General features: G+C 51.8%; 1 protein-coding gene across 5 annotated transcripts in view; it reads left to right on the top strand.

Annotated features, from left to right (window-relative positions):
* The window catches only part of ERI3 (ERI1 exoribonuclease family member 3), a 160,731-nt gene that overhangs the window by 17,871 nt on the left and 117,971 nt on the right, over positions 1–24,889 (top strand). For all 5 annotated transcript variants that reach the window (XM_090049878.1, XM_090049881.1, XM_090049880.1 and 2 more), the window contains exons 3-5: positions 6,097–6,213; positions 13,225–13,284; positions 15,949–16,040. In XM_090049878.1, coding sequence (XP_089906004.1) covers positions 6,097–6,213; positions 13,225–13,284; positions 15,949–16,040 — 269 coding nt within the window. The remainder of the gene's footprint in view (positions 1–6,096; positions 6,214–13,224; positions 13,285–15,948; positions 16,041–24,889) is intronic.

The raw sequence follows: 24,889 nt of genomic DNA, 5'->3' as shown, positions 1-24,889 counted from the left end.
GGAGCCTTCAGCTGGGTTTTTACAACCAGCCAGGGGATTTGGGTACCCAGTTCTTAACTTTACCATGGTTGGGCTATCCACTCTCTCCTCTTCTTCCCCTGCCCTTGGCTGTTGTTTTAAATGGGGATTTTGAAAGCAGGTTGCTTCAAATGTGTCTGTCTTGTTGCCCAAGGTCCTGCAAGCACACATGTAGGTAAGGCTCTTTTTTTCACTTAAGGAGAATTTAGTCCTCATTGATGGGGAAGAACCTGGAAATGAGACTCGTGTGGGATCCCAAGGCTCAGAAGCCAGAAAACAAAGGAGCCAAAATGTTGTCCTTTAAAAACAGTGGCTGGTGTTGGGGGCCTGGCTCACCGTGGCCGAGCGCCGAGGGTAGGCAAGGGCTGGGCCCTAAAGGCACAACCTGGTATTCTGTGATCTGGCCACGGATAGACCATCCTCCGCACCAGGCTCTTCCCCTATGCTATTTTCCCCCACTCCCTTTTGTTTTCCGACGCTCTTGAGAGAGCCTCATGCTTCCTCGACTTGCGTCTCGTCTCCTCTGCCTTTTCCCTGGGTAGGAGATATGTTTAAATTAACATAATTGGCAAATCCCTGTGTGTGGTGTCCTCCAGGAAGCCCCAGCAGAAGTAATTTGGTGCTAGCCGCTGCCCCACAGGGCTGTTTAACGGGGTGACTAATAATACACAGGGTAGCATCTCCGATGGGGCATGCTGTGGTCCTCTGCGCATGTGCGCGGTAGCGAGGCGCCCTTCAGAAAGTTCACAGGCCCCGTGCTGCATTCCCTTCCCTGCCCCTGCCAGCTCAGGCGGTCTTTCTGGGGCTCGTTTTGGTCCATTTTATAGGAATTAGGAGCTGGGGAGAAGACCAATGAGGTCACCTTTTCTAGTGCCCTGGGGGATAGGGCAGGACCACTCAGCTCGGAAGCAGCTTTAGTTGAAATAATAATTAAAAGGGGAAACAAGGCAAGTTGGCTGGGCTAGCGCTGTCCGCGTGCAGCCCCTTTGCTATTTTAATTGCCTTGGAAAAAAGGGAAAAACAAAGCTTTTAAAAGCTCCGATTCTTCCCCCTCTCTTTCCTCCTCCCTCCCCCTCTCTTCCGAAACTTGGAGGCATCAACTCTCATCTGTCAAAGTGTAAATCAGCAATTAAAACACAAACAGCGAAATGCCAAAGATGACCCGAAGCACAAAGCAACTGACAAACAAGTCCGGACAAATCGGCGGATAATTTATAAGCATTGCCCTAAAATCTAATTATTTGGCAATTCGAATTTGCAGCCGGCCAGGGCTGTGCAATAAATTTAACCCGCCATAAATTATTTAGGAGCAGCCAGTGGTGTAAATCAAAAACACGAGTGTTTGTTTAAGAAATAATCTCCTGGTGCAGAAAGCCACATTTTTTTCTTTAAATGGGGGGTGGGTGGAAAAACCAGGCCAAAATGAGCTGCTGTTTGAGCCTGCATTCCCTCGGTGAAGACCCAGCATGCCCCCTCCCCCCCCCTTGCCTTTTGAAGGTGTAAAGCTGCCTTTTGGTGAAAGTTGTGTCTTTCCGTTATCAGAAAAATCCCTTTCTCTCTGAGGCAGCCGCTTCTGTTTATTGCCTTCCGAGCAGTCGGCTCTGATTTTTCCTGGCATCTTTTATCCATTGTATTTATTAAACTTCTTCGAGGGTGGTGGGGGGGAATAAATTGTTTTCAATGATAGTTTTTAAAGTGAATGGGCAATTGCATCTGCCGCAAATAAATAAATATGGGTTTGAGTGCGTCCTGCCCACTTCTTGCATAGATCTGTGGATCAAAGGGGTTGCAAAGCCTGGAAAGTCTCGCTATGTGTTTTTAATCTTTTAATCTAATCGCGGTCCTTTCCACAGTTGCAAGAATGTGGTCGGTGGATAGCAGCATAAGTTTGGCTGCTTTGTTTTTAACTCAAGGGATCTCACTGTTACGGGCAGGCGGCGAGTGAGCATAGCTGGGCTTGCTAGCTTTTTGCCTTTTTTATTATCACCGCAAAAACTAAAACGACCAATTCCCAGTTTTCCCCGTTTCCTGAGTCTTTGGCTTGGTGTTGCAGAGGGAGATTTTCACTGGGGAGGGTGGGGCAGGAGAAGGCTGGGTTTATAGCACTGATTTCACATGATTTTTTCTAATCCTTCAGAAAAGGAGGTCCTTTGCACTAGCCCTTGTCCTGCAGCCTTCCAGCTGTTCCTAAGAGCACTGTCCTGGGACCCACAGAAGGTGTGGATATGGTCTTTCCCTTCTGGGGCAGCTTGGAAAGCAGGAGCTCTGAGCGGGCCGCCATGCTTCAAGTACTGCAGGCTTGAGGCCCTTTTTAAAGCAAGCCAGCTTGGTAACAGGTTTTTATCACTTTAACTCCCCCCCATTTATATATTAACTCAGCTGGGGGAGAAATGTAACCTCTTTTGAGATGTGTTAAAATTGATTTTAGAAGCTCCGCGTTCCCACAATATAAATGCAAATGTCCGGGTGGGTTTTTGGGAGCGGCGTGCAGGGTTTTGTCAATGCAAAACGTGTTCAACTCTTCCTGACAATAGAGAGGAAAATAAAACGCTGCTTATTTATCACCAGCAATTTGAATCTGAGATTTCCCTTCAAGTTAGGCCATGCTGCTGAACAACGTATGTCGCTGCCATGCACAGGAGTGGAATTGCATGTGCTGCAGCCGTGTCCATATTTGTGGTAGTCTGTGGCTAGTTGTAGTCTCTGAATACAGCCCTCATCTTATTTCAGCTCTTTCACAACTTGCCTTCTGCCGTGGGAAAACCAGGAGAGAGTGATCACTTGGCTTTGTGGAGGTAGGGGTCACTGGCCACGGGATGAGATTATGGTAGCCCCTGGGCAGCAGCAGAGGTGGGCATATGTAGGGCTTCCTACGGCTGGTGAATGATGACTAACATTTCAACTGGTTTTGCCTCCAAAAGGTGCCTGAGAGCGTAGATATTGTCCAGATTGGCTGGCCAGGAGAACGTGTGTGTGTCCGGCTGCTTTCCTGAGCTGCAGGGAGTTGAGGAGGGGGTGTGTGTCCAAGTGCTCCCCATTTCATAATTACTAATGAAATTCTAGATCTGTAATAACATTTTGGATACCTAAAACAAACCATATGCTTGTAAAAAAAAAAAAAAAAGAAAAAAAGTGGAAACAGATCAGCTTTGAGCCATAAATTCTGGGTGATAGAGGCCTTCCCCCCACCCATTTATGTTTGCTAGATATTTTTGTTTCCACAGGAATGTCAACTCTTAATTTCATGATGTATCATGGGCTTAAGAAAATTGAATTTAATAAAGGCGAAAGATGAATGGCACCTTTAAAGGTCCCAACACTTGTCTTTATTAGCAGGACAAACTGCGGGGTCTCCAAACACTGCTTCTCTCCAAATGAAAGTTTAAATGAAAAGTACAGCAGTGTCACAGGTTAAATTTCATTGCAGGACTGGCTAACATCGTTAGTGAGGAGCGGGACTGATTTCATGGGGCTGGTATCTGTTGCCTTAGATACCAGTGGAGCAAACATTGCCAGAGACTGGAAAAATCTCGGCTACAGGGAGCATTCGGATAAACAGCCTCACTACTCGCTTGAACCACTGACCAAATAAGCCAAAAAAAAGCTGTTGTTCCTTCTCCCAGGACATCCTAGTTGCCGGTCAGGTTGTGTTTTTTTCCCCCCCTCTCCAGCCATATACTTTTCACAGACCAGCAATAATTCTCAGTATCGTTAAATGTTCCAGGTTTTTATTCCCTCTGTCTGCTTTAATCTGACCCTCCTGAAAGTGATTTTTTTTTTTTGCCTCTGGTTCTGGAAGGCAAACGACACCTTTGTGTATCCCATCAGCAGGCAGGGCTCCGTGTTGACCCCTCTTCAACGCTGGCCTGGTGATGGCCTTGGGGGTCTGTCACGTCCTTCTCATTCCCTTGGGACTTGCTGGCAGTCCTGTGATCTCCAAGCTGCAGAGGTAATGCTGCTTTGGAGAGAGCCACGCGTTCCCTTTTAGCCCCGTTACAGACCTGCGTCTTCCGAGGAGTGGCCCTCGTTGGGGACGTCGGAGCCGGGGAGCATTGGAAGGGCTTGGGGCTCCGAGTAACAAGCATGGCAGGGAGGAAAGGGGTCACTGTTGGCTACCTCAGACGCAAAGACTGTTTCCAGCCAGGACTGCGTGCTACCTTTCTGGTAATTTGGGGGGTTTCCATTCAGCTTTACCTCAGGATTAACTCTTGCTCATGGACAAGCTTCTTGCTACGCCTGAACAGCTTTCCCTGCTGCCCATTTAGAAGGGGAACAGGGATACCCCAGCCCTTATCCTCCCCGACCCTAAAACGGGAGAGCTTCATTGCTGAAACCAGCCCGTGTGCAGCAGTTGGGCTGAGAAATGAGGCACTTCAGACCTTAGCATGTGCTGGGGGGCAGAGGTGATGCTGGGGGGTCACGGTTACTCTCCGCACTCCCGTCCCTTGAAGTGCTTGGTGGCCCTCTTTTCTGTTGACTTGCTGTGCTTTCCTGCCACCCAGCCGACCCCTCTCCGGTCCTTTATCTACTCTCACTGCCTTTGCGTCCCTGACATGCGCTGGCATCCATGCCTTTCCTCCGGTGATTTAAATTATTGGTTGTTTCCGTTCACTTGCCCGTCTTCTCACCTTCCCTTTGGCTTCCAGCATGCGGTGATGTCATTGCCTCATAGGTATGACCTCACACTCGTTGGGTCGGGGGGGTTGCAGGCAGGGCCAGGGAGCTGCAGCAGCTCCTCCGCAGCGCCTGCGTTTTCCACATGCTAATTCTGCTCGCCAAGAGTTGCTGCTTATTTATTTATTTATTTTTATTATTTCTTATTTGTCTCTTCCAGATGTTTTCAGGCAGTTTTTTTGTTGTTGTTGTTAAACTAATTCCATTCATGTTTTAAAAATTTATGAAAGCGCTAATAAAAATGTCAAAGTGGTAAAAATGTTAGCTTTTGCTCTGCTTTGATTAAATTTTGCAAACTGTTTTTGAATATTAAAAAGCAATATTTTTTTTGATTCTCTCTCCCTCTCCCTCTCTCCAGAAGTGATTTGAGAGGCTTGTTGCATGGATATCACTCAGCAGGCTCATTTACACTCCAGAACCCTGGTGCCATGCATCTCTATTAAATAACATAGACAAATTATTCTTTAAAGACACCAAACAAATTGTCACTTCTCCTCTTACATTACGCTGAGAGGGTGGGGAGGGGAGGAGGAGGGGGGCGCACACAAAGGATTTTATCGCTTTTATTCAGTGGTCGGTTCTTTTAATTCCATGTATATTTTTTAGTAATTGAGGAATCCATCCTAACTGGCTTTGTTTAAACTTTTTATTAACAGGTCCATGTAAATTTTTGATCGCTGATTATTCATGCAATTGAACGCTCTTCCGATGAGGAACGTTTTTATTTCCTTTAGAGCATAAATTGAGCAGCGAGAATAAAGCAGCACTCACCCTGTCACGGCTGGGTGGCGCGCGTGGGGGAACTTCCACTGTGGCGCGGCACAGCGCAGCGGTGCATGGGAAGAGTGACTAGGAAGCCCGGGCTGCCTTGCAGTTGCACATCCTGCTTCTTCCTGAAGCCGGTGCTCCAGGCAATAGCCTCGAGGCTGCAGCGAGGCCCCGAGTTGTCCGATATCCCATATCCTTCCAGAGAGATGGGAGAGATGATGGAGTTTGTCTCTGAAAGAAATGCATCCTCTCGGGTGTTTGCTGAGTGGGGTTGCATCTGTTTTTTGTATGCATCTCTCTGCTCCTCTATGTGTGTGTGTGGGTGGGTGTGTGTGGGTGGGTGGCTGACTTGGCTTGTGCTAGGAAAACTTGGGGTTGCTGTAGCAAACACAGGTGTTACCAGGAAGCCACATGCATGTAGTCCCTGAGTGGGGACAGGTACTGCAAGCAGCAGCAAACGCACTGTCCTTGCTAAGAGTGAGGTTGATTAACCAGTTCAGCTGCTGCAGTTGTGCAGGTTGGACCTGCTTCTGTCCTTTCTGGGCCCTTGCCATGAAAGGGGGAGGACTGTCTGCTTTCTGGGGTATTCCTACCTGTTGTCTATCTATAGCAGCATGTGCTCTGTGCTTTCTCCAGGAAATCATCGAGTTCCCCATCCTGAAGCTCAATGGCAGGACGATGGAGATAGAGTCCACCTTCCACATGTACGTGCAGCCCGTGGTGCACCCTCAGCTCACGCCCTTCTGCACAGAGGTAAAGCCCCAAGCATGCGCGGTGCACGGTGAGGCGCGCTCTCACCCCGAAACAGGCTCGCAGATGCGGGCAGGTTTATCTCCACCAAGGGCAAGGCGAATGCAGGTTGTCCCTCCCCTTCTGCTGCTACTGCTGTTAATAGTATAGGTAATAATGATGATGATGATTATCATTGTGATAATGATGTGTGAGACGCAAGGATTCTTCTTCTCGAAGAAGGAAAAATGCCTTGCATTCAAAAGCTTGTCTGACTCTGTCCCAACTATGCAGTTGGTTTAATAAAAGCCATCACCCTAAGAAATCCTTGCCTCTCGCATCATTTCTTGGATGATCACAGCTATGACATCACTCTGACACTACCAGTAATGATAATAGCCATAACAATGGGAACTAGCTATTGTTATAGTAAGGCAGTGATTCTCTACCAGGGAGTCAGGGCTCCTTGGGGTGCTGCAACAGCCTTTCATGGCTGCCCTAGGGGAGGGGAGATAAGCAGGATATGGCTCTTTCCTGGCCCCACTTCTGCCAGGTAAGCCCTGTCCTAAACACATGAGTTCTTTAAACAGGATGCTGCTGCATTCACCAAGATTTGGAGGGCTGCCTTGCGTCTCCAAAGGTTGACAAGTGTGATGTTGAGGCCTAGGAGCCTTAGCTGTGAATCGTAATCATGGTGTGCTAGGTGCTGTATGTGTTCATCTTTAAAGCTCCTCCCCGGAATTCTTTTGCTGTTTGCGACTGATCACATTTGTAATGGACAAGCGACCCGGGGATTTGGGGCATTGGTGCCAGCAGTGATGCAGAGGACCGTCGCTGTAGAGCAGTGAAAAACACGTGTCCCCTTGTAGAAGCTGGTCCTAGGCCGGAAGCAGGATACATCCCACGTGGAGTAAAATAACCCTGTGCTGCACAGTCTTTCCTGGCTCTTCACAGGCCCTGGCTTTGGTGGCTTGTTGTCACCAGAAGGCTTTCAAGTGCTGAGGCCATCTTTAAAGCTGTCTTTCCAGGATAGGAGAGTGGGGCTCCGGAATACCATTGTTACTATAATCACAAGGGATGATTGCTCTGCTCGTTGGTGCTCCACCTTTTCCCAGAAGTGCTTATTGGCAGAGGAAAAGTGCCAGGGATGCACCTGAGTTGTGACAACCCTGGCAGAGGGAAGGGGAGGACTTGCTTTCTCTTGTGTAACTCAGGGAACCAGCCAGTTCTACGCCACACTTTTCCCTCGATGGTGCCTTCTTGCATTGGCTTTTGCTTCCCTTGCCACCACTGCCCTGGGTTGAGGCCACCTGTCCCAGGTGAGTGTTGTGTGGAGGCAGAAGTCCTAGGTCTGCTACACCCCTGCTGCTCCTTTAGCTCTCTGCATCATTTGGGGCACTTCCCTTTTTCTGTCTGTGCCTCAATTTCCCCATGTCACGGGGCAGATACATGCATGGCTGCTGTTAGCAAAGGCCTCTGACTCATGGATGAGGGTAGCGCACTCGGTGCCTTGCCCCTCGTGTCATCTCCCCACCCTTCCATAGGCATGAGGATCATGCCAGATTGTGCTTTTAATCCCCCAGCCAGTTCTGAGGCCTGATCGCAAACCACTGACATCTGTGATTGCAGAACCAGGGCCTCTGCATGCCTGCCCCGCGCGAGCAGACTTCTGGCCTAGGTGACCCAACAGCTCTGTGCCGCCAGGCAGAAAACCCTCTGTCGAGCCAGGCCGTCCCTGCCGCTTCCCCCATTGTGAAAACACATGCTGTTTTGTTTTCACTCTCCCAGAACAGCAGTGCATTCGGTTCAGACTTTCCAAAAAAACTCAGTGCAGAAAACTCCATCCCCAAGGGAGCACTCTCCAGAAAGCTGTAAACACTCCCGAACAGAGGGCCGGCACGGAAACTCTTTTGCAACCTTTCCCTGGCAGGCTGGATGAGTGCTTGGGCTTTCTCTGCCCGTCCTGGACCTGTTGGGCACAGCCCTTGTGCGTGTTGTGGGATAAGCCTGGTAGCATGATTCTGGACAGTCACAAGATGTAGGTTTATAGGAGATGTTCATGATCTATCCCATGATTTTTTTTTTTTTAAATTTTTTTTTTTTAATTGCAGGGAGTACCACTTTGGTGGGTGGGATTAAGGCATTTGTCTGCTGCTTCCCACCCTACTCAGTGTTGCAACACTGCTTTTGCCCAAAAGCCAGACAGTGGAAGCAGCCAGCTTTCCTCCCTCACCCCTGCACACAGCCTGCTTCCGAACACCCCTGCTCTGCCTGCCTTTGCACTTTGGAAGTGCCCCTTGCACTGGACCTGCACCCTGATTTAAGCTGAAAAGGGTGCAGGAGCTGTGGGTGAAGTTGTCTGGCTGGTGTCACACAGAGGATGTCAGGCTAAATGCTCCCACAGGCTCCTTCTCTTCTCTGTGAACCAGTGGGGTCAAGTGCGCCAGGCTTTGGAAGTCTCTTTCTGCATTAAAAGCATGAAGCTCTGACTGCATGAGGCAGGGAGAATGGCTGTAGTCTGGAGACTGAGCCAACCCGTGGGACTGTCCGGTGTGATCTGACCCATTCTTTGTTCCTGGTTGAGGGACCTGTGCACATGGCAAAGGCTCTGATCCCTCTGCTCCGTGGCTAGGAAGCAGGGGAACTCACTCCCCCTGTCATCCACTAAAATGAACCCAGCACTTAGGGGACCCTGAACAGTTGTCCCAGACCATCGGTCTCTGGTCTTAACTGAGCTGGTAGCTCTTGTGAGGAGCCATGTGAGCCGCACACAGTGACACAGGTCCAGCCTGGGTCTGTGCTGTGGGTAGTGGCTGTGTTAGCATCATCCCAGGCCCGGATGTCACCGTTGGTGGCTGCATGCTAGCATCACTCTATGATGGATGCTTTCCAGATCCCCTTTTCAGCCTTGCCCTTCTCTCCATCCTTCCCCATCAGGGTCCTTTTCTCTACTCCCGAGTGTTCCCCCTTCACTCTCCCTCCACTCTGCTGCTGATTTTCTCAGAGGTGGAAGAAGAGCAAAATGGGCCCCCTGCCACCAGTGGGAGTCTCGTTTCTCCCTTGCCGGGAGGGGAAAGGTTTTGCCACAGGCTGCTGCTGAGGCTGCAGTGCAGCTCTCTTACTCCTTCAGCAAGGTCCCTTCCCACTTGTACTGAGCCCCAGGTGCTCCCTTTTCCTGTTTCTGTGTGGGCAGGTGGGGAGCAGGGCCTCCCCCATCGTTCTGAGGGGCAGCTGGGGCCAGGGAGCACGGTTGCAAGGCCCCCCCCACGCTGTCCTCCGACCAGCTGTGCTGGCTGCAGCAGGCTTTCAGCGCCGCGCTGCGGTTCCTGGAAAATGCCCATCTTGCTAAATGCCAGTAAAGGGCTTTGTCTCAGCACCTCTACTTAGCAAGGGTGAGATTTATTGGCCTCTTTGTCTACGAAGAAAGACCAGGCCCGCTGATCAGATTGTACACCAGAGACGAGTGCTTATGCAATCAGCAAACTGTCTCAGTGCAGAGAGGCGATGGTTTGTGAGATAAACTCCGGAGGAAAAGCCGTGGCGCTGACATTGCATCGCAGTCCGTCTTGTGCGCCGCTTCACTGTCAGCCTTGTCTCTGCTTACTGCCTGGCAGAGACGCAGCCCATTGACAGAGGGGTGTGTGCTGATAACGGGGCGACCTCGGGAATTGAACGCGCCTGTCTCCTTATTGCCCAAGCACAGCTGAAAATGCACCAATGCTCTGTGCTGCTAATCTGTCCAGGGGGTTAGTGAGCCTGCGGGGAACAGGGCTGTCTTGAAAAACCCCTTTCACTGCTCAGGTACAGCTGGGAGGGTGCTGGCAGCACTGGGCAGGTTGGAAAAAGCCAGCAAACAGTTGCTTGCTCACCCTGTCCTTAATCATAGCATCATAGAAAATGGGGGCTGAAGGGAGCTCAGGAGGTCACATCTAGTCCAGTCCCCTGCTCCAAGCAGGACCAGCCCAAACTACATCATCCCAGACAAGGCTTTGTCTACCTGGGTCTGAAACGCCTCTAAGGATGCAGATCCCACCACCTCTCTGGGGAGCCTGTTCCAGTGCTTTATCATGCTCCTCAGGAGAAAGTTTTTGCTAGTATCTAACCTCAACATCCCTTGCAGCAACTTGAGCCCCTTCCCATCCCTAGGCTCTAAGCCCAAAGTACTTTCAGGCCCAGGAGCAGCCTAGATTCCCTGTGTACAATCCATCGGGAGCTTAGAAAACTGCTGATGTCGGATGTCTTCTACCTTCTTGTAGAGCTGTGGTGGCTGCCTCCAGAGAGGCCCCAGTGCTCTCTTGACCTGCCACCGCTGGGCTTCAGCACTAGGGAGCAGTGAAGGCAGAAGCCAGCTGGAACAGCCGCTTGCCGTTCATCCTTTCAGGGGCAGCTCTGTCTAATGCAGCAGCCTGCACGGAGCAGGTGGAGAGGGTATCTTGGTTATGGGGCATTTCCAAGGAGCATGCTGGTGCCCAGTGCCTTCCTGGGCCTTCCAAATCCAATGTTACAAGAAACCACTATTTGTGTGGCCGATTCCCTTCCCCAGCCGTGTCCGAGTTTAGGCTGTGGCCACTTGCCGCAGAGCTGGTGCAATCACTTCCAGGGTGGAGGAGTCATGGTAGTTGAGCAACGTGTCTTTCAGGCGAGTGGTGGGACAGGCATCCACCAAGGGACGGGAGGACTGAGCCCACAAGACAAAACATGGGTTAAATCCATACTAAAGAGCAGCGCAGTTAATCTCTTACATTTATTTTCCTTTTAGAACATGGGAGTCTGTAGGCAGCAGCTGTTACCCAATTAAAATACAGATTAATATAAAAACAGTTTCAGGAATATAAGAGAGTGCCTGTGTCCCTCCACTTCCTTAAAATTCCACCTAATAATGACTTGATGAACTTCAGAAACCCACCTAGAGGAACTTGCCGTTCTTAAAATTAAAATTTCTTCCCTAAAAGGTACATATTACCATTCCATGGAAGTCGCAAAGAGAAAATAATCTTCCTGCTTATAGCCAGCTTATTCAGTGAGTCAGGTATTTGGTATTCATTAAATGTAATTACAGTTTAATTGGAGTTTAATCTTTTTTTTTTCTTTTTTTTCTTTTTTTTTTAAGTTTCAGTGCTCTAAGGCAAGCAGCTAAAGAAACACAGGGCAGAAGCAGCCCAGCTTGTTTAAGTTGCCATCCACTGAGTAATACAGGGGCCACGGCTCATGCTTGGACTCGCATGCCATGAGTTGGGTGGAAGCATTTTGTAGTAGAGGGGCTGTTTCTAAAGGGTGGAGAGAGTCTCAAGAGCTCTCCTCCCTGTGGCTCTAGATTAAACTGCCGTGGTGGCCCGTGAACCTGGCTGCAGCATGCATGCACCACATCCCAGCCTTGCACCTTGTGCTGCCTGCCCTTTAAAAGACAATTAGACGTGTGTGATACCCAGTAAAGCAGTGCGGTGTGCATCTGTACTGATGGGGATTGTTTTCTTTGATTGCTCAGGTGCACTGGTAGTGAGCTCCTGACCTCTGTGTTTTCAGTCCTTTTTTTCCTTAAAAGAAGGCTTTTTTTTGGTTGCAGAGCTACAAAAAACTAAATAAAGGCTTTGCACAGCACAGGCCCCTTCACTAGTGCACAGAAAAGGCTCTGAGCTCGTCAAACATTGCTGCCATAGGCTTAACTTTAAGCATGCAAGCAAGCCAGGCGCGAGTGGGTTAACAGGAGGTCTTCAAAGTTTGCAGACCTGGGAGACCCTGCTCTGAAGGACATATGGAATAACAAGTGGTAGTGAAGCTTTAAAGCTTCATGTGCCATCAGAGTTTTTGTAAATATGTTGTTGTGCTGGCAGTGGTTTAAATGGGAAAACGTGCTTTGTGAAGCTGCTCCGAAGCCTTCCGCCTGCTCCTTCATTCACGGCACCAGTGCACCACCCTCCCCTTTTAACCAGAGAGGTTTATTGTGTCCACCTTTGCAGAGACATTACCTGTCATATCAACATGTCAGAATGGCCATTTCCTGGTCAGACCCCACATCCATCTTGCCCAGTCTCTGGTGTCACACGGTGGCAGAGAGCAGAGGCTGAAAGGGAGCGTGACTGGGTCTGAGCAGCGTTTTCCTTCCTCCTCTCTCCTTTGCGGCATCCAGCACTTACTGTCTAGGAAGTTCTGATTCAGAGGCTGTGCCCCTCACTCCCATACTCAATAGCTACCGATGCTCCTTTCCTCTAAGGACACGTCTAATCCTTTTGAATCTGGCTAAACTCAGCTTTCACCGCATCTGGTGGCAATGAGTTCCACTCTTTAGTGACATTCTGGGTGAAAAAGGGCTTCCTTGTTCTTAGTTTTAAACTTACTACCTGCTCTTTTTATGTTGTGACCCCTTAGTTCTTGTCTGGTGTGAGAGAGTAAATAATAAATCCCTATTCACCTTCTCTTCAGCATTTAGTGTTTTATAAACCCTTCTCATGTTTCCCCTCAACTGTCTGATTTCTAAACTGAACAGGCCTGGCCTTTTTTATCTTTCCTTATGTGGAAGTCCCTTCATACCCCTCATCATCTTTGTTGTCCTTCATTGGACTTTCTCTAGTTCTTCTCTTCCCTTGTGGAGGCACAGGGACCAGATCTGGGCACAGGATTCAGAATGTGGATGAGCTGTGGGTGTATAAAGGAGCACAATCACTGCAGCCTGGGAGTGGCCGAAGGTGTCTAATGCAGTAGAAACGGCCTGCGTGGATTCAGGCAGCCTCAGCTGGTGCTGAAAAGAGTTCGGTGTTGAAATGGGCAGCACGCGGGGCATCCTGTGCACGCGCTGGCCGCTTGCCTGTACTGTTTCCCCAGGCAGGCTGTGTTGAGTTGCAATCCTTCCAGCTGGATGCATAGGAGATCCCCTGCTTCTCTGTCTCTAGAATGAACATGTGTTTTCACTAGGCAGTTTGGGCTGCCTGGCATTTGCACTGTGTGGTTTCAGAAAGATGGGCTGGTGTGGAGACCTCCTAACAGTCCATGTGCTGCTCCTCTGATTCCTGTGCTCTCTCCCCCTCTCCTTTGTTTCAGCTGACTGGAATTATTCAAGGCATGGTGGATGGGCAGCCGAGTCTCCAGCAAGTGCTCGAGGTAAGCAGAATAACCTTTAGTTCCTGACCCCTGACCTCTACTCCCCCTCCCACCTCCTCCCCGCGCCTGAGAATCGAACCGCGTAATTTGACTATGATTACGGCTTCATTAGAATAACATTTGCTGTCACGTCGGTGACATGCTGCTGAGAGTATTGAACCATTGATCTGTCATCTCCAGCTGTTCATGTCAAGGGTACTGACAAGATGTCCAAACTCCTGCCAGCAGACAGGAGAAGAGGCGATTTGACTTGAGCCAGCCGCAGCGTGCCAAGACATTGTTTTAGACCGCTGCAAGGCAGCTGGCCCTCCCCCCATGCGGGTGGAGTGAATGCTCCATAATACACGTGGCGGAGAAGGAAAATGCCTTTAAAACCTAATCTGTGGGATGGGTGAATGAAGCTATAGCCCTCATAATGCCATCTGCTTAATGTTGGATTCCTACAGCTTTTAGGGCTTAATTAGCTTGAAAGTGTTTCTCTATCAATAGCTTTTGTTGGTCGTCAAACACCGGAGGAGCCCTCCTTGAGCTGAGCCCACGCAAGCTTCAGGTCATTGCACGATGCATTGTCTCTGTCAGGATGTGGACCTCCTAATTGTTCTTAATCGGAATAATTGCACCAATTGCTTATGGAAGGAAATCAAATTAATGGTGTTAGCATCCTCCATGGGGGTGGCACTTCGTGGGCACTCACATCAGGGATTTTGGAAAGGTCATGACGGCTCTGCGTCGTGCCGGGGGCCCTCCATCGTCGAGACGGCATGGCAGCCCCTGGGACGCGGGGGTGGCGTGTGCAGGAGGAGCCTCTGATGCTGATCCATGGTGAGCTGCTTGCTGCCGGGGCTGCATGGATCAGCCTCAGACTGAGCCTCTTGCCTGTTCCAGCCCCTGTCTTGAAGATGATGGTGACGAGAGTGGTTGGTAGAGGTTCTCTACACCTGAACCTGATCCCCCAGCACTGTCCAGAGCAGACATGAGGGATCAGGCAGAGCTGGAGCCCACTGAGGGCTGGGGATGGTTAGGAGGTGCAAGAGGACCTGGGGGGAAAGCTGTTGCCAGCCAGGGCCACAGCCGAACTCCCAGAAGTGCTTGGAAGCCTTTAGCTGAGGCCACACATTTCCTTGGCCCATCTGGGTTGGCTTCCCTTGCAATGCACTGGGTTATTTTGCCCAGCTGCTGACTCTTGTATTTTGAAGGTGTGCAGATCAGTTGTTCACAACTAGATATAGGCACATCCCCTACCTCTCTTCCCCTCTGGTCATGGCAAAAGCATCTCGAAAAGGTGAATTGTAACAGCCAAGTGACAGTAACGTCTGAGCCACGACCTCTGCTCCTTCCCCACCTTGGCTGGAGGGACCCCTGCCTTCTTGGAGTGGTCTACTCCAGCCCCTGGGGCTTTCAGGGTGTGCATTGAAGACCAGCCTCTGCCATTCACATGCCATTGGCAGCAAAAGTAGCCAGGGTCCCTTGTACGGGGCTCCTGCCCTCCGACCCTCCTTGCTGCAGGTGACAAGTGCAAACTCACAAATTAGCCAGCACATGGGTACTTGCATCTGAGGTGCCCCTGGTGTGGCCACTCTTCTTCAGGAGTAAGTGAGTCTTATCCCAGAAGAGCACAATCCACTGCAGAATTAGATTCAGCTGATCCAGAAGAAGGGTGTCCACATGGGCAGCTAACCAGGAAGGGCTACTTCACTTCAGATTCAGACCCTCTCTTACTCTGAAGTAGGTGATTTGTGCCAGCAAGCCCATGGAGCTAGGGGGAGGGGAGAAAATGTGTTGAACCCTCCACAAAGGAGGTGCGTGTGCTGAGCTGGGTGGCCTTGGTGCTTGTGTGCAGGGATGTGGGTTTTTTTTGTTTTTGTTTTTTTGCACCCGTCCTGGAGGCACTGCTGTACCAGGTCAATGCATGGAGTGGATGGAGCACGCTCCGGTTCCACCACCCAATACCAAAAAGAATCTGCTCAATATAAACCTCCTATGGAGGACATATCAGCGGGCCAAAAGCCCCACATGAGCGGAATGCAGGGAGAGGCTGCAGGCCTACGTGGTCACGCTGCTTCCCCTGCCAGGTGTGCAGGGATGTTCCTTTGCTGGGGGCCCGTCCTGTGCAGCAGACTCTGCAAAGTGGGGTAGCTGAGAATCCCACCCCCATGGGTTGCATTTCCTCCCAAGCGCAGGTGAGGATCTCCCATTCCTCTCTGGTTCGCTCCTTTTCCTTCCATTCCCAGGCTGGGGGCTGCGGAGCCAAGGGGGAGCTTCTTGGTTTAATTTCTAGCTTCCTCTGCGTGTCACAGGGAATGTGGTTGTTTCAGTATCAGTCTCCATGGAGGGGGCTGGGGCCAGGTTGGAGAGGAAGCTGAGGCCTGTTTCAGCCTTGCTGTCCCATTCCTACTCGTAGGGCACCCAGAGCCACTGTTGTGCCTGATAAGATCACTTCTGCTCCAGGCCTGATGTGGCCTCTTGGAAATCTTCAAAGGCCCAAGTGTGCTCATGTGGAGAAAAGGAGCTCAGAGATGAGGCGAGAAGTGTGTGGGGTGGGGGCTGCCCCCAGATAAGGTCACAGCTTTCTCTTCTCTCGTTCGCAGCTGCTTATCTGAGCATGACTGTTGTGGTGCTTCCCATGCCAGCACTGCTTACCTGCTTGTCCTCTCTTCTTTACAGAGGGTTGATGAGTGGATGGCAAAGGAAGGCCTCCTAGACCCCAGCGTCAAGTCGATTTTTGTAACCTGCGGTGACTGGGATCTGAAAGTCATGTGAGTACAGCTGGGCGAGGTGCCTGTGGCCCACAGTGTGGTGTTCTCCACACCCCACCCCACCCCCAACGAGATCCCCCTCTCTCATTAGCCAGTGGGACGGTTCGTGCAGCTCCACAAATCTGCTCTGTGTTGGGACGAGGACGGTGCTTTTGCCCTCCCTGTTCATTCCCACAACTCACTTCTGCTGACCCTCTCCCACAACAGAGAATCCACGCTGATGCTGAGAATCCTGCAAGCTTCCTCCACCCCCTTGTTCACCATGTGGGATTGTAGGTGGGAGAGTGGGGAGCCTTGCACGGGACCGCTGGGCAGAGGGGTCCCTGTGTGCCTGGGAAAGGGCTTAACTGGGATGTTTCCAGTCGCATCCATTCTCCAACTCGCAGAGCAAGGACACGCCTCCCATTTCTAGCTCCTTTAGTCATTGGCTGCCTCGGTCCATACCTGATGGCCTGGGGAGCTTGGGGGATAAATAGCTTCCCCATCCTGACAGCTGTGTTCTGTTTCCTAAGCTGTGCTGCCTGCAGCTGGCGTTGCCTCAGGGAACAGGAGCACTGTACTTCCCGTGAAGGAGAAGGAGCAAGTGGGGAGCGGGTGGTCTTAGCTTCTATATCTCTGAAGCAAAGGATGCCCCCAGGGCATCTTTCATCTACAAGGCCTTCCCTCTGCCTTGCGGGTACACTGCAAGGGCACTAGCACATGGGTTATCATGGCAAAAGGGATTGAGAGCCAGGGCTCAGGGCTGGCATACTCGAACTGGCATTCTTGCTGACAGCAGTCATGCTTGCAGGCTGAGCGAGTGGCCGTTTAGGTATCTGCATGGTTATTGGCACACATGTATAGGTGTGTCCTTCCACACACTTGCCTGTGCCCATGGGGGGCTGGCTGCATACAGAAGTAACCCTGACCGTTGAAGTCAGGCCAGATCCATACTGCAGAAGCAGCGCAGTGTTGCAGCACTGAATGCCCTGGCACTCCTGTAACCTCTCAGCTGCTCTTTGCTGGTTAAGTGCCTGGTACAGGCGGCTGTCTTCATCACACCGAGAAGGTTCAGGCATTGACGTGCCCAGCACTAAGCTGACATCCACTGCTCATTAGCAGTGTCACCTGGTTCTTAGCGTGACATTGCTTTCCCCTAGCGTGAAGCCGAAATAAAATGCTCACAAGCCAGGAGAACCCAGCATAGGCTCCGTTTTGCTGGCTGGAATTTTGCGGGGGGCCTGCTCATTCCCTGCTTGCTTGAGGAATGGGGACTTTCTTTTCCATGCACACCTTGCAGATGCAAAGGGAGGGATGGGCGTACCAGCCAGGCGTTTCTGATCCGCTCCCTTGTCTCAGCTCTTGTCTTCTGCTGGGGGGAGAGTCAGGCCTCTGTCTTGTCAGAAAGGAAGGATGGGGCTGCATCTTGCCCATGTTACGAGGTCAGTCCTGTCCTTTTTGTCATCATAAGATGACCTCGGGACATATGCATGCCCCCTGAGTTGGCTCCTACACAGCTCCTGGCTCTATTATCAGCTCTATATTTGGGGAGTGGATGGCCGTGCCACTTGTTTTGGGGCAGTGGTCCATTGTTCTGTGTTTTTTCTAGCTGTGAGTATGAAAGGTGGTGAAGCTTGCTCTGGAGAAGCTCCCAGGGGACATAGAGAGGGGTGGAGTCCCCACCTGTCTGCTCCCTGGCCAGTGCCTCCAGGGCCACATGCCGTGGGCTCATTCTTCTCCCACCACTGGCTTTGCCTGCCATCGGGAAACCTGCTCTGATACTCTGTGGAAGCAGTTCAGGTTGTTCAGTGACCCACGGGACATGTGCCGGCTTGCGTGACCAGCATTCCCCCAAGAAGGGTTGCGGGGGACATTGCTCTGCAGAGCAGCTAGTAGGAGGCATCATGGTCCAGGCTAGCTCCTGGGAATCTGACATTTGCTATTGCCAGCCCCTCATGATTCTTACTGAAAGCAGGGCTGGCCAGGAGGGCCCAATGAGTGGCTTGTTTCTCTTTTCTTTTCCTCTGTTTTAAGACCATTCACTTCTGCACTAGTGCAAAGTCCTGCACTTAAGATGGAACAGCCCCCTGCATGGGTCCAGGCTGGGGGTGACTGGCTGGGCAGCAGCTCTGCCGAAAAGGACCTGGCAGTGATGGGGCACAAGAAGCTGAACAGGAGCCAGCAGTGTGCCCTTGGTGCCAAGAAGGCGAACAGCATCCTGGGCTGCATTGGTAGAGGAGCGGTGCCAGCAGATTGAGGGCAGTGATTCTTTTTATCTGTTCAGTACTGGTGAGGCCACATCTGGAGTCCTGTGTCCAGTTGTGGGCCCCACACTACGGAAAGGATGTGGACACATTGGAGAGAGTCCAGTGGAGGGCAACAAAAATTGTTGAGGGGCTGGGGGACATGACTTGTGAGGAGAGGCTGAGGGAAATAGGCTGATTTAGTCCAGAGAAGGGAAGACTGAGGGGGTTTGAATAGCAGCCTTCACCTCCCTGCAGGGGGGCTACAAAGAGGATGGAGCTGGACTGGTCTCAGTGGGGGCAGACAACAGGACAAGGAGCAATGGGCTCAGGCTGCAGCAAGGAAAGTTGAGGTTGGATATTAGGAAAAACTTCCTCCCGAGGAGGGTGGTGAAGCTCCGGAACAAGTTAGCCAGAGACGTTGTGGACTCCCCACGCTTGGAGGTGTTTAAGCCCCAGGTGGACAAAGCTGTGTCTGGGATGATGTAGTTGGGCCTGGTCCTGCTTGGAGCAGGGGGTTGGACTAGATGTGACCTCCTGAGCAGCCCTCCCATCCTCATTGTCTGTGATTCTGTGATCTCCACAATTCAATTCCGAAGCCTTTCCAGGGCAGAGTGGAAAATACATGTTGTGTTTCCAGCGTTGCGGATGCAGGGAGCTGGCGTGCAACCTGTTAGCGAACTGCACATCATAGGGCCCTGGCGCTGATTGGACGCAGCTGCATGGAGCGTCACATCTGATTAGCAGCATGCCGGTGAATGGGGCTTGAGTGAAAACTCCCTGCCAGCTCTGACTTGTCTCATTTCCCATTGCTTTTATCCATCACCACAAAGGCCGAGCCCCCTCCTGAACTAATTAAGTTTGCATGTGTTTAGACACATTGCCAAATGGGGTTTAGCAAACCAGAACTGAGCATCTCTGTTTCAGCAGGAAAGGCACGTGGCTGAAATAGCCATGCAGGCAAAACAGTGCAGCGTCTCGGCTATGGCATATTTAGGAAACGCTCTAAAGCAAGGCCCTGCTGTGCCCTGAGAGACTTTCAGGGCAGCCTGGGAAGTGGTGTCATTTCTTCCCACAAAGTCTGCAAATGACTGGCACTGCTCAGGGTGGGAAAGAGGGGTCAGCGGCTTGCCCCTTATCACTCTCTGGGGTCAGGCTTGCAGCTGTTCTGCACTTGCTAACCTGTGGAGTAGGCAGTGGGGACTTGTCCATGGAGAGGAAGCGATGAGGAAAGTTTTATTGAGACTGAAGAAGGAACAGGCAAAGCAAGGGGGTGACCTGGATGCTGGGATGGCCACCCCCATTCCTGTGAATACGAGCATGTGGAGCAACCCCAAGGGGTGAAGCTGTCCTCGTTGCTCTCCTTGTTTCTCCCAACACCCCCTGTACCCAGGAGTGTGGCTATCTCTTCAAAAGACCACTATGCACTGAGCTGCTGGCATCCCTGTAAGCACTCTGCATCCTAGCGTATGGTAGCCCTGTTTGTAACAGGGCTTCCTTTTCTCTGAGCTCCCTTATTGGAAATGTTGTGCTGGAAGGGAGTTTTAGGGGCCATCTAGTCAACCGCTGCCTGAGGCAGGATCAGGCCTGTCCAAAGCAGCCCAGACAAACCCTGTGTCTGAGCTCTGAGCAACCCAACAGTCACCCCTGACACAGCCCCAGGCATCACCCCTGCCCCTGCCTCCGGGAAAGCAGAGGGGCTGCGGCCGCCAACATCTTGCTGCTGCTGGGGGGTTCACGGACACTGGAGAGATCCCTGGCAGAGGCCGTGTCCCCACTGCAGAGGAAGGCAAACCCCTCCAGTCCAGACCAGTCTGAGCAGTGGGAAAATTCCTTTCTGATTGCAAATATGGTATTGGTCTGAGCCTGAGCAGAGGCAAGGCTTCTGGTTTAAGTCCCAGCAGGAGCACTGACACAGCCCAGTCCCCATTCCCGGCCTGGACTGCAGCCACAACCTGACAGTGCTGAGGAAGGAGAAATGATGGTTTCCATTGCAAAATTTCACCCAAGAACTTTGCATGCAGATGCCGTGAGGTCGTCTGCGCACCCAGCCCAAGGAGTGGGCTCTGGCCTCTGCCCTGTATTCTCGTGCTGCCGTCTGAGTTTTCTGCTCATCCTCATTCACCCTTCACTGGAATGAGCAGGTTGCAGCGGCATGCAGGGCTGCTCATGGAAGACACGGGTTAGGGCTTCCCACCCTCTTGTGTTGCTGGGTTGATGGCATGGGGGCAGGCCTGCCTAGCCTGGGTGTCCCCCATATACCTGTTGCTGAGCTCAGAGTGTGAAGACAAGTGCTCGGGGCTGCACGTTCCTCAGTTGGATCTGTTCTGCAGAGTAATGAAACCAGCTGCATGGATGCGCAGCAGCAGCCGCATGCCTGCCTGCAAGGGGTGCAAGTATTGGGGTGGTAGGAGGGGGAACAGTGGTGCCAGTAGATAGAAGAAGGTACTGCTATAGTCTGGGTGGGTGGCAGGTAGGGTGCTAGGTAGGGAACCAAGGCAAGTGGTGGGTATTACCCATGACCCAGTAGAGAGTGCTGGTATTTGGGGTTCGCCCCGGTAGCAGAGGCTGTGCAGTCTAAATTTGATGTCAGTTGACCTTAGGGTCTGTGTCTGGGACCCTGCTGCTGGGTACTCGGTGCTTCCCCTTGTCCCCCTCTTGTCTGTATGTATCAGGCAGTTTTTAAGCTTCCCCCAGCGGTGCTGGGTACTGCTGCAGCCCAGGCTGGGGATGGGACTGGGCTGTGCCAATGCTCCTGCTGGGACCAGCCCCACATGCCTGGCTGCAGGGTCTTACTCCTGCGCTTAGGCTCAGACCGATGCCATGTTTGGGGTTAAGAAGGGGTTTCCTTCCAGTCAGATTGGTACAGACTGGGGTGGGGGACGGGTTGCCTTCCTTTGCAGCAGGGGGACGGCCTCTGCTTAGGGTCTCTTGAGCATATGCTAACAACCTTTTATAGGAGCCAGACGTTGGCTGCTGTGGTTCCCCTGCTTTACCGATGGGCAGAGTCAAGGGATGTCTCAATGCTGTGGGAGGGGTGACTTGCGTTGCTCAGAGTTTGGACAACGGGTGGTTTGGACAGGGCTGATCCTGCCTCCAGCAAGGCTTGGACTAGATGTGCCCCCATGGGTCCCTTCCTGAGATCAGCTTGGAAGCGACCGGGGGACGGGGCCATCCCTTCTCCTGCGGAGCGGAGCTCATGCCGAACGCCATCTGTTCCAGCTCGGCTCAGCCACCGGCAGCACCAGTTGTGAGAACCTGATGTTCGGGGCCTGGGTCCTGCTGTGATGGGGCTGGGCCCCTGTGGCTCTGCACAGTACAGGAGGTGCCGGCTCGTGCCTGGGTTTTTACCTGTAGCATGGGAGGCTCCATGCTGCAGCTTGCTCGCTTTTCGAGATGGGGCGCCGTGCAGGGCAGGGACTTGGCGATGAGATGCTGCTATCCGATCTCCCTCTGCATGGATCGCTTGGCTTTGGGCCCCAGCGATGAGCACAAACCAGGCTGGGGAAGGAGAGATAGCAGTTCCCCTCCACCATCCTCCCCTTCCCTCTTGTTAAGATGCAATTTCTTTAATGAGGAAAACCTCCTGAGTGGGAACATCACCTTTCTGAAGGCTCGTCCTGACAAGGCAGTTCAAACCGACAGAGCCGCATCTCAGCTTCAGCAAATATCACTCACTCATTATACATCCTCCCCCCACTGCCAAAAAAAAAAAAAAAAGCCCTCATCCCTAGACAAGGAAATGAATCATACTCCCGCTTCGAATACATCCTGACACCGGTGGGTCTAATGAGAGGGGGCCATTCATTCTGGGCGTAGAGTTCCCTGTGCCGACACAAGCATGTTATTAATTAAAGAAGAGCTACCTGAAGCGAGAGATGAAAGGGGCACCAGAGCTGCCAAGCTAAACTGCGAGGGGATACAGCCTCGTTAGGCGCACAGGTCCACAGACCCGCGACTGCTGGAGGAGAGGATTCCTGTCGCCGGCTGCCAGGAGCTCTCCCCAGCGCTTTAAAGAGCTGGAGGGCCAGAGCCCAGCTAGATGCCAGCTGGTGCAGGATCTGGCCCAAATTCGGGAGGACGTTGCATCTGGGATGCAGCTTGTACTGATAACAACGGGCAGGGGACTGGTGCAGCATCTACAACCCAGTGCATGGTGGCTACGGTGCCATGAAGCGGGGAGCATCTGAACAGCAATGGAGCCCGGTTCATCAGGAAGAGAGGCTGAGACTTTGTTCTGCAGTTGCCCCAGTGCTGGGGGTTTGCTTTGGCTCTGTATGGTGTCCAAAGTGCCGTCTTGTCCCTCTGCATGCGTGAATCCACAGGCCCCTCCACACCTTTGTCCTTGTAATGCCCTTGAGACTCAGGGAAGTATCCATGTCTCCCTTTCACAGCGAGCAAACTGGAGCACTGGTAGGTTCCACGACCTGCCCAGGTCACGCTGTCTGCAGCAGAGGCAGGAACAGCCCAGACCTCCCAAATCTCCATCCTTACAGCAAGGCCATCCCTCCATCTTTCTCTATCATCTGTAGAAATACTGAGCACCATCAGCTAGGCAAATGGCGGTGGGGGCGGCCTCTTGTCTATACCACTGAAGGGAGATGCTTGTTCAATGCTTTCTGCAGCAGGTTGAAAGGAGTTAATTCATTTCTTCGGAGGAAAGTACTTGCTCAGAAGTTTTTTATTTGGTTAAGTAAGTGGTAAAAGGCAAGTGCTGTCTTCCTAATACAGCAATAAAACACGGCAAAGTGGCTTGAAATGTTTATAGCCCTTGGTGCCCTTCTTAGGATTCACGTTAGTGGATGTGGATTTATACCGTGGCTTAATTTTATTTTACTGTTTTAATTCTTCTTGTGCAAGTTATGCTAGCAAGTCGGCTGCACCGTATTAAGAACAAATCAGCCCTGGATACAATAGCGGAGGCCAATCCTAGCAAACTTGGAAGAGAGAAACACTTCTGCTTTTTCAAACCAGGGCCCTTAGTGGGTCAGGGGGTTGGCACTTCACAGCCGTGTGCCTCTTGAGGCTTGGGTCACGAGTGCCGGTGACTTGGTGGTTTATTCTGCCCTTCTGTCTTGGAGCTAGGCAGCGACGGGCAGTTGCTGCTTGGGAAGTGGGGTGGCAGACTCTAACGAAGGCAAAACAGCAGGACCTTGGGAGGTCCCTCCCAGCCCTACTTTTCTGTGCCAGGTTGTTACTGTGCCTTCAGCCTGAGGTTGTAGCAGCACAGGAGCGAGGGCTTTGTGTTGGGAGGCCCAGGACTGGAGTAGCAGGGAGAAGGGGCTGTGGGTTGGGAACTGAGCATCATCCACAAAGACTGAGGGCCCGTGGCAGAGGTGAGTGGGGAATGAGTTGAAGGCAGCTTGCCATGAGCTCCGCTCTTGGCCTCTGCAAAAGTCTCTTGCTTTTCCTTCACCTTCCTTGCTGACCAGATGCACACCTGGGAAGGTCTTGTGCTTGGCACGTTACCTAAAGGGAAAGAAGAGAAGGGGACATGCAGAACAAATGCTCCGTCTTGGAGAGATTTCTCTCTTGGACCCCCTATGTGCACGTTATCTCTAGCATCTCTTCACAACATTCACCTCTGGTTATCCCCTGCCCCTGGCTTTCTTTGAGAGCTGATGGGCGCACAAGGTTGCCTCTGAGGGAGGAGACGTAACTTCGGGAGTTCCTCTTGGGCAGGACTGGTCTCAGATCTTCATGTGAGGTTTGGCTTGGAGATGTCTGTGGGGCTCGTTCTGGGAGCTCAAAGGGTGCAGAGTCCTGTCCACAGATCTGGGGTTGTTGGATAGGTGTCAATTGAAGACCTAATGAGCTTTGACGCCAGTCACACTCAAGCAAGTATGGATCAGGCTGTTTGGAAATCAGGACTGTAGTCAAGCTGGATGCAGATGGGAGGCAGTGGAACTGCTCTGGAAGAGTTGAAGGAGAACACGGCTCATTCATGCTTTGTTTCCAGATGTGAGCGATGGTCTTGCCCCGGGGCAGGGTACATTTCCTTTTACTTGGGCTGCTTTTAGACTGGGAGTCTTTTGAGAAGAGAAGCTCAAGTTCAAGCACAAGTTGCTGGGTGAAGTAACACATGCTTATGTGGTCCGGAAGAACAACCCCCGGTGCAGGAGCTGCTGACCAAAAGACTGGCTTGTGCCGCATGGGAAGTCCAACGGGATGTTCCTACGGGTCTCTTCTGGCTGTAAGGTCTATGGCAGCCATACCATCAAGGCATGGATCTGCGTGCTTAAGCAGGACATCCCTTCAGCCACGTCTTATGCTCTTGGGCCTCTGACGTGTGCTAGGTGCCAGCTGTCATGAAGACCACATACTGCAGGCAGTGGTTGGGCAGCTTTGGTGCATGATGTGGCACATGAAAGCTGCAGTAGCTTCACCCTTGTGGGTTTCCTTCACCACTTTGAAAGGTTTGATGTTTTAACTTCAGGCAGGTGTATCGTTTTATACTCTTTCTTTTCCACCCTCCAGCCCCTTGGAGTCTCAGCTCTTTCTCTTCCTGAGCCCAAGCAAAATCATTTGCCTTTCAGTGCTGCTTGCTTAGGCTGGGCTGAGTAGAGTGGTGCAGTCTTCATCCTGGGAGGCTTTGAAGCCCCGGCTAGACACAGGCTTGGCTGGGAT

Source organism: Crocodylus siamensis, chromosome 5, assembly GCF_052110815.1.
Source record: "Crocodylus siamensis isolate JL-2025a chromosome 5, ASM5211081v1, whole genome shotgun sequence".
NCBI classification, from domain to species: Eukaryota; Metazoa; Chordata; order Crocodylia; family Crocodylidae; genus Crocodylus; species Crocodylus siamensis.
Note: the sequence above shows the minus strand (reverse complement) of the source record. Positions and strands in the feature narration are given on the sequence as shown.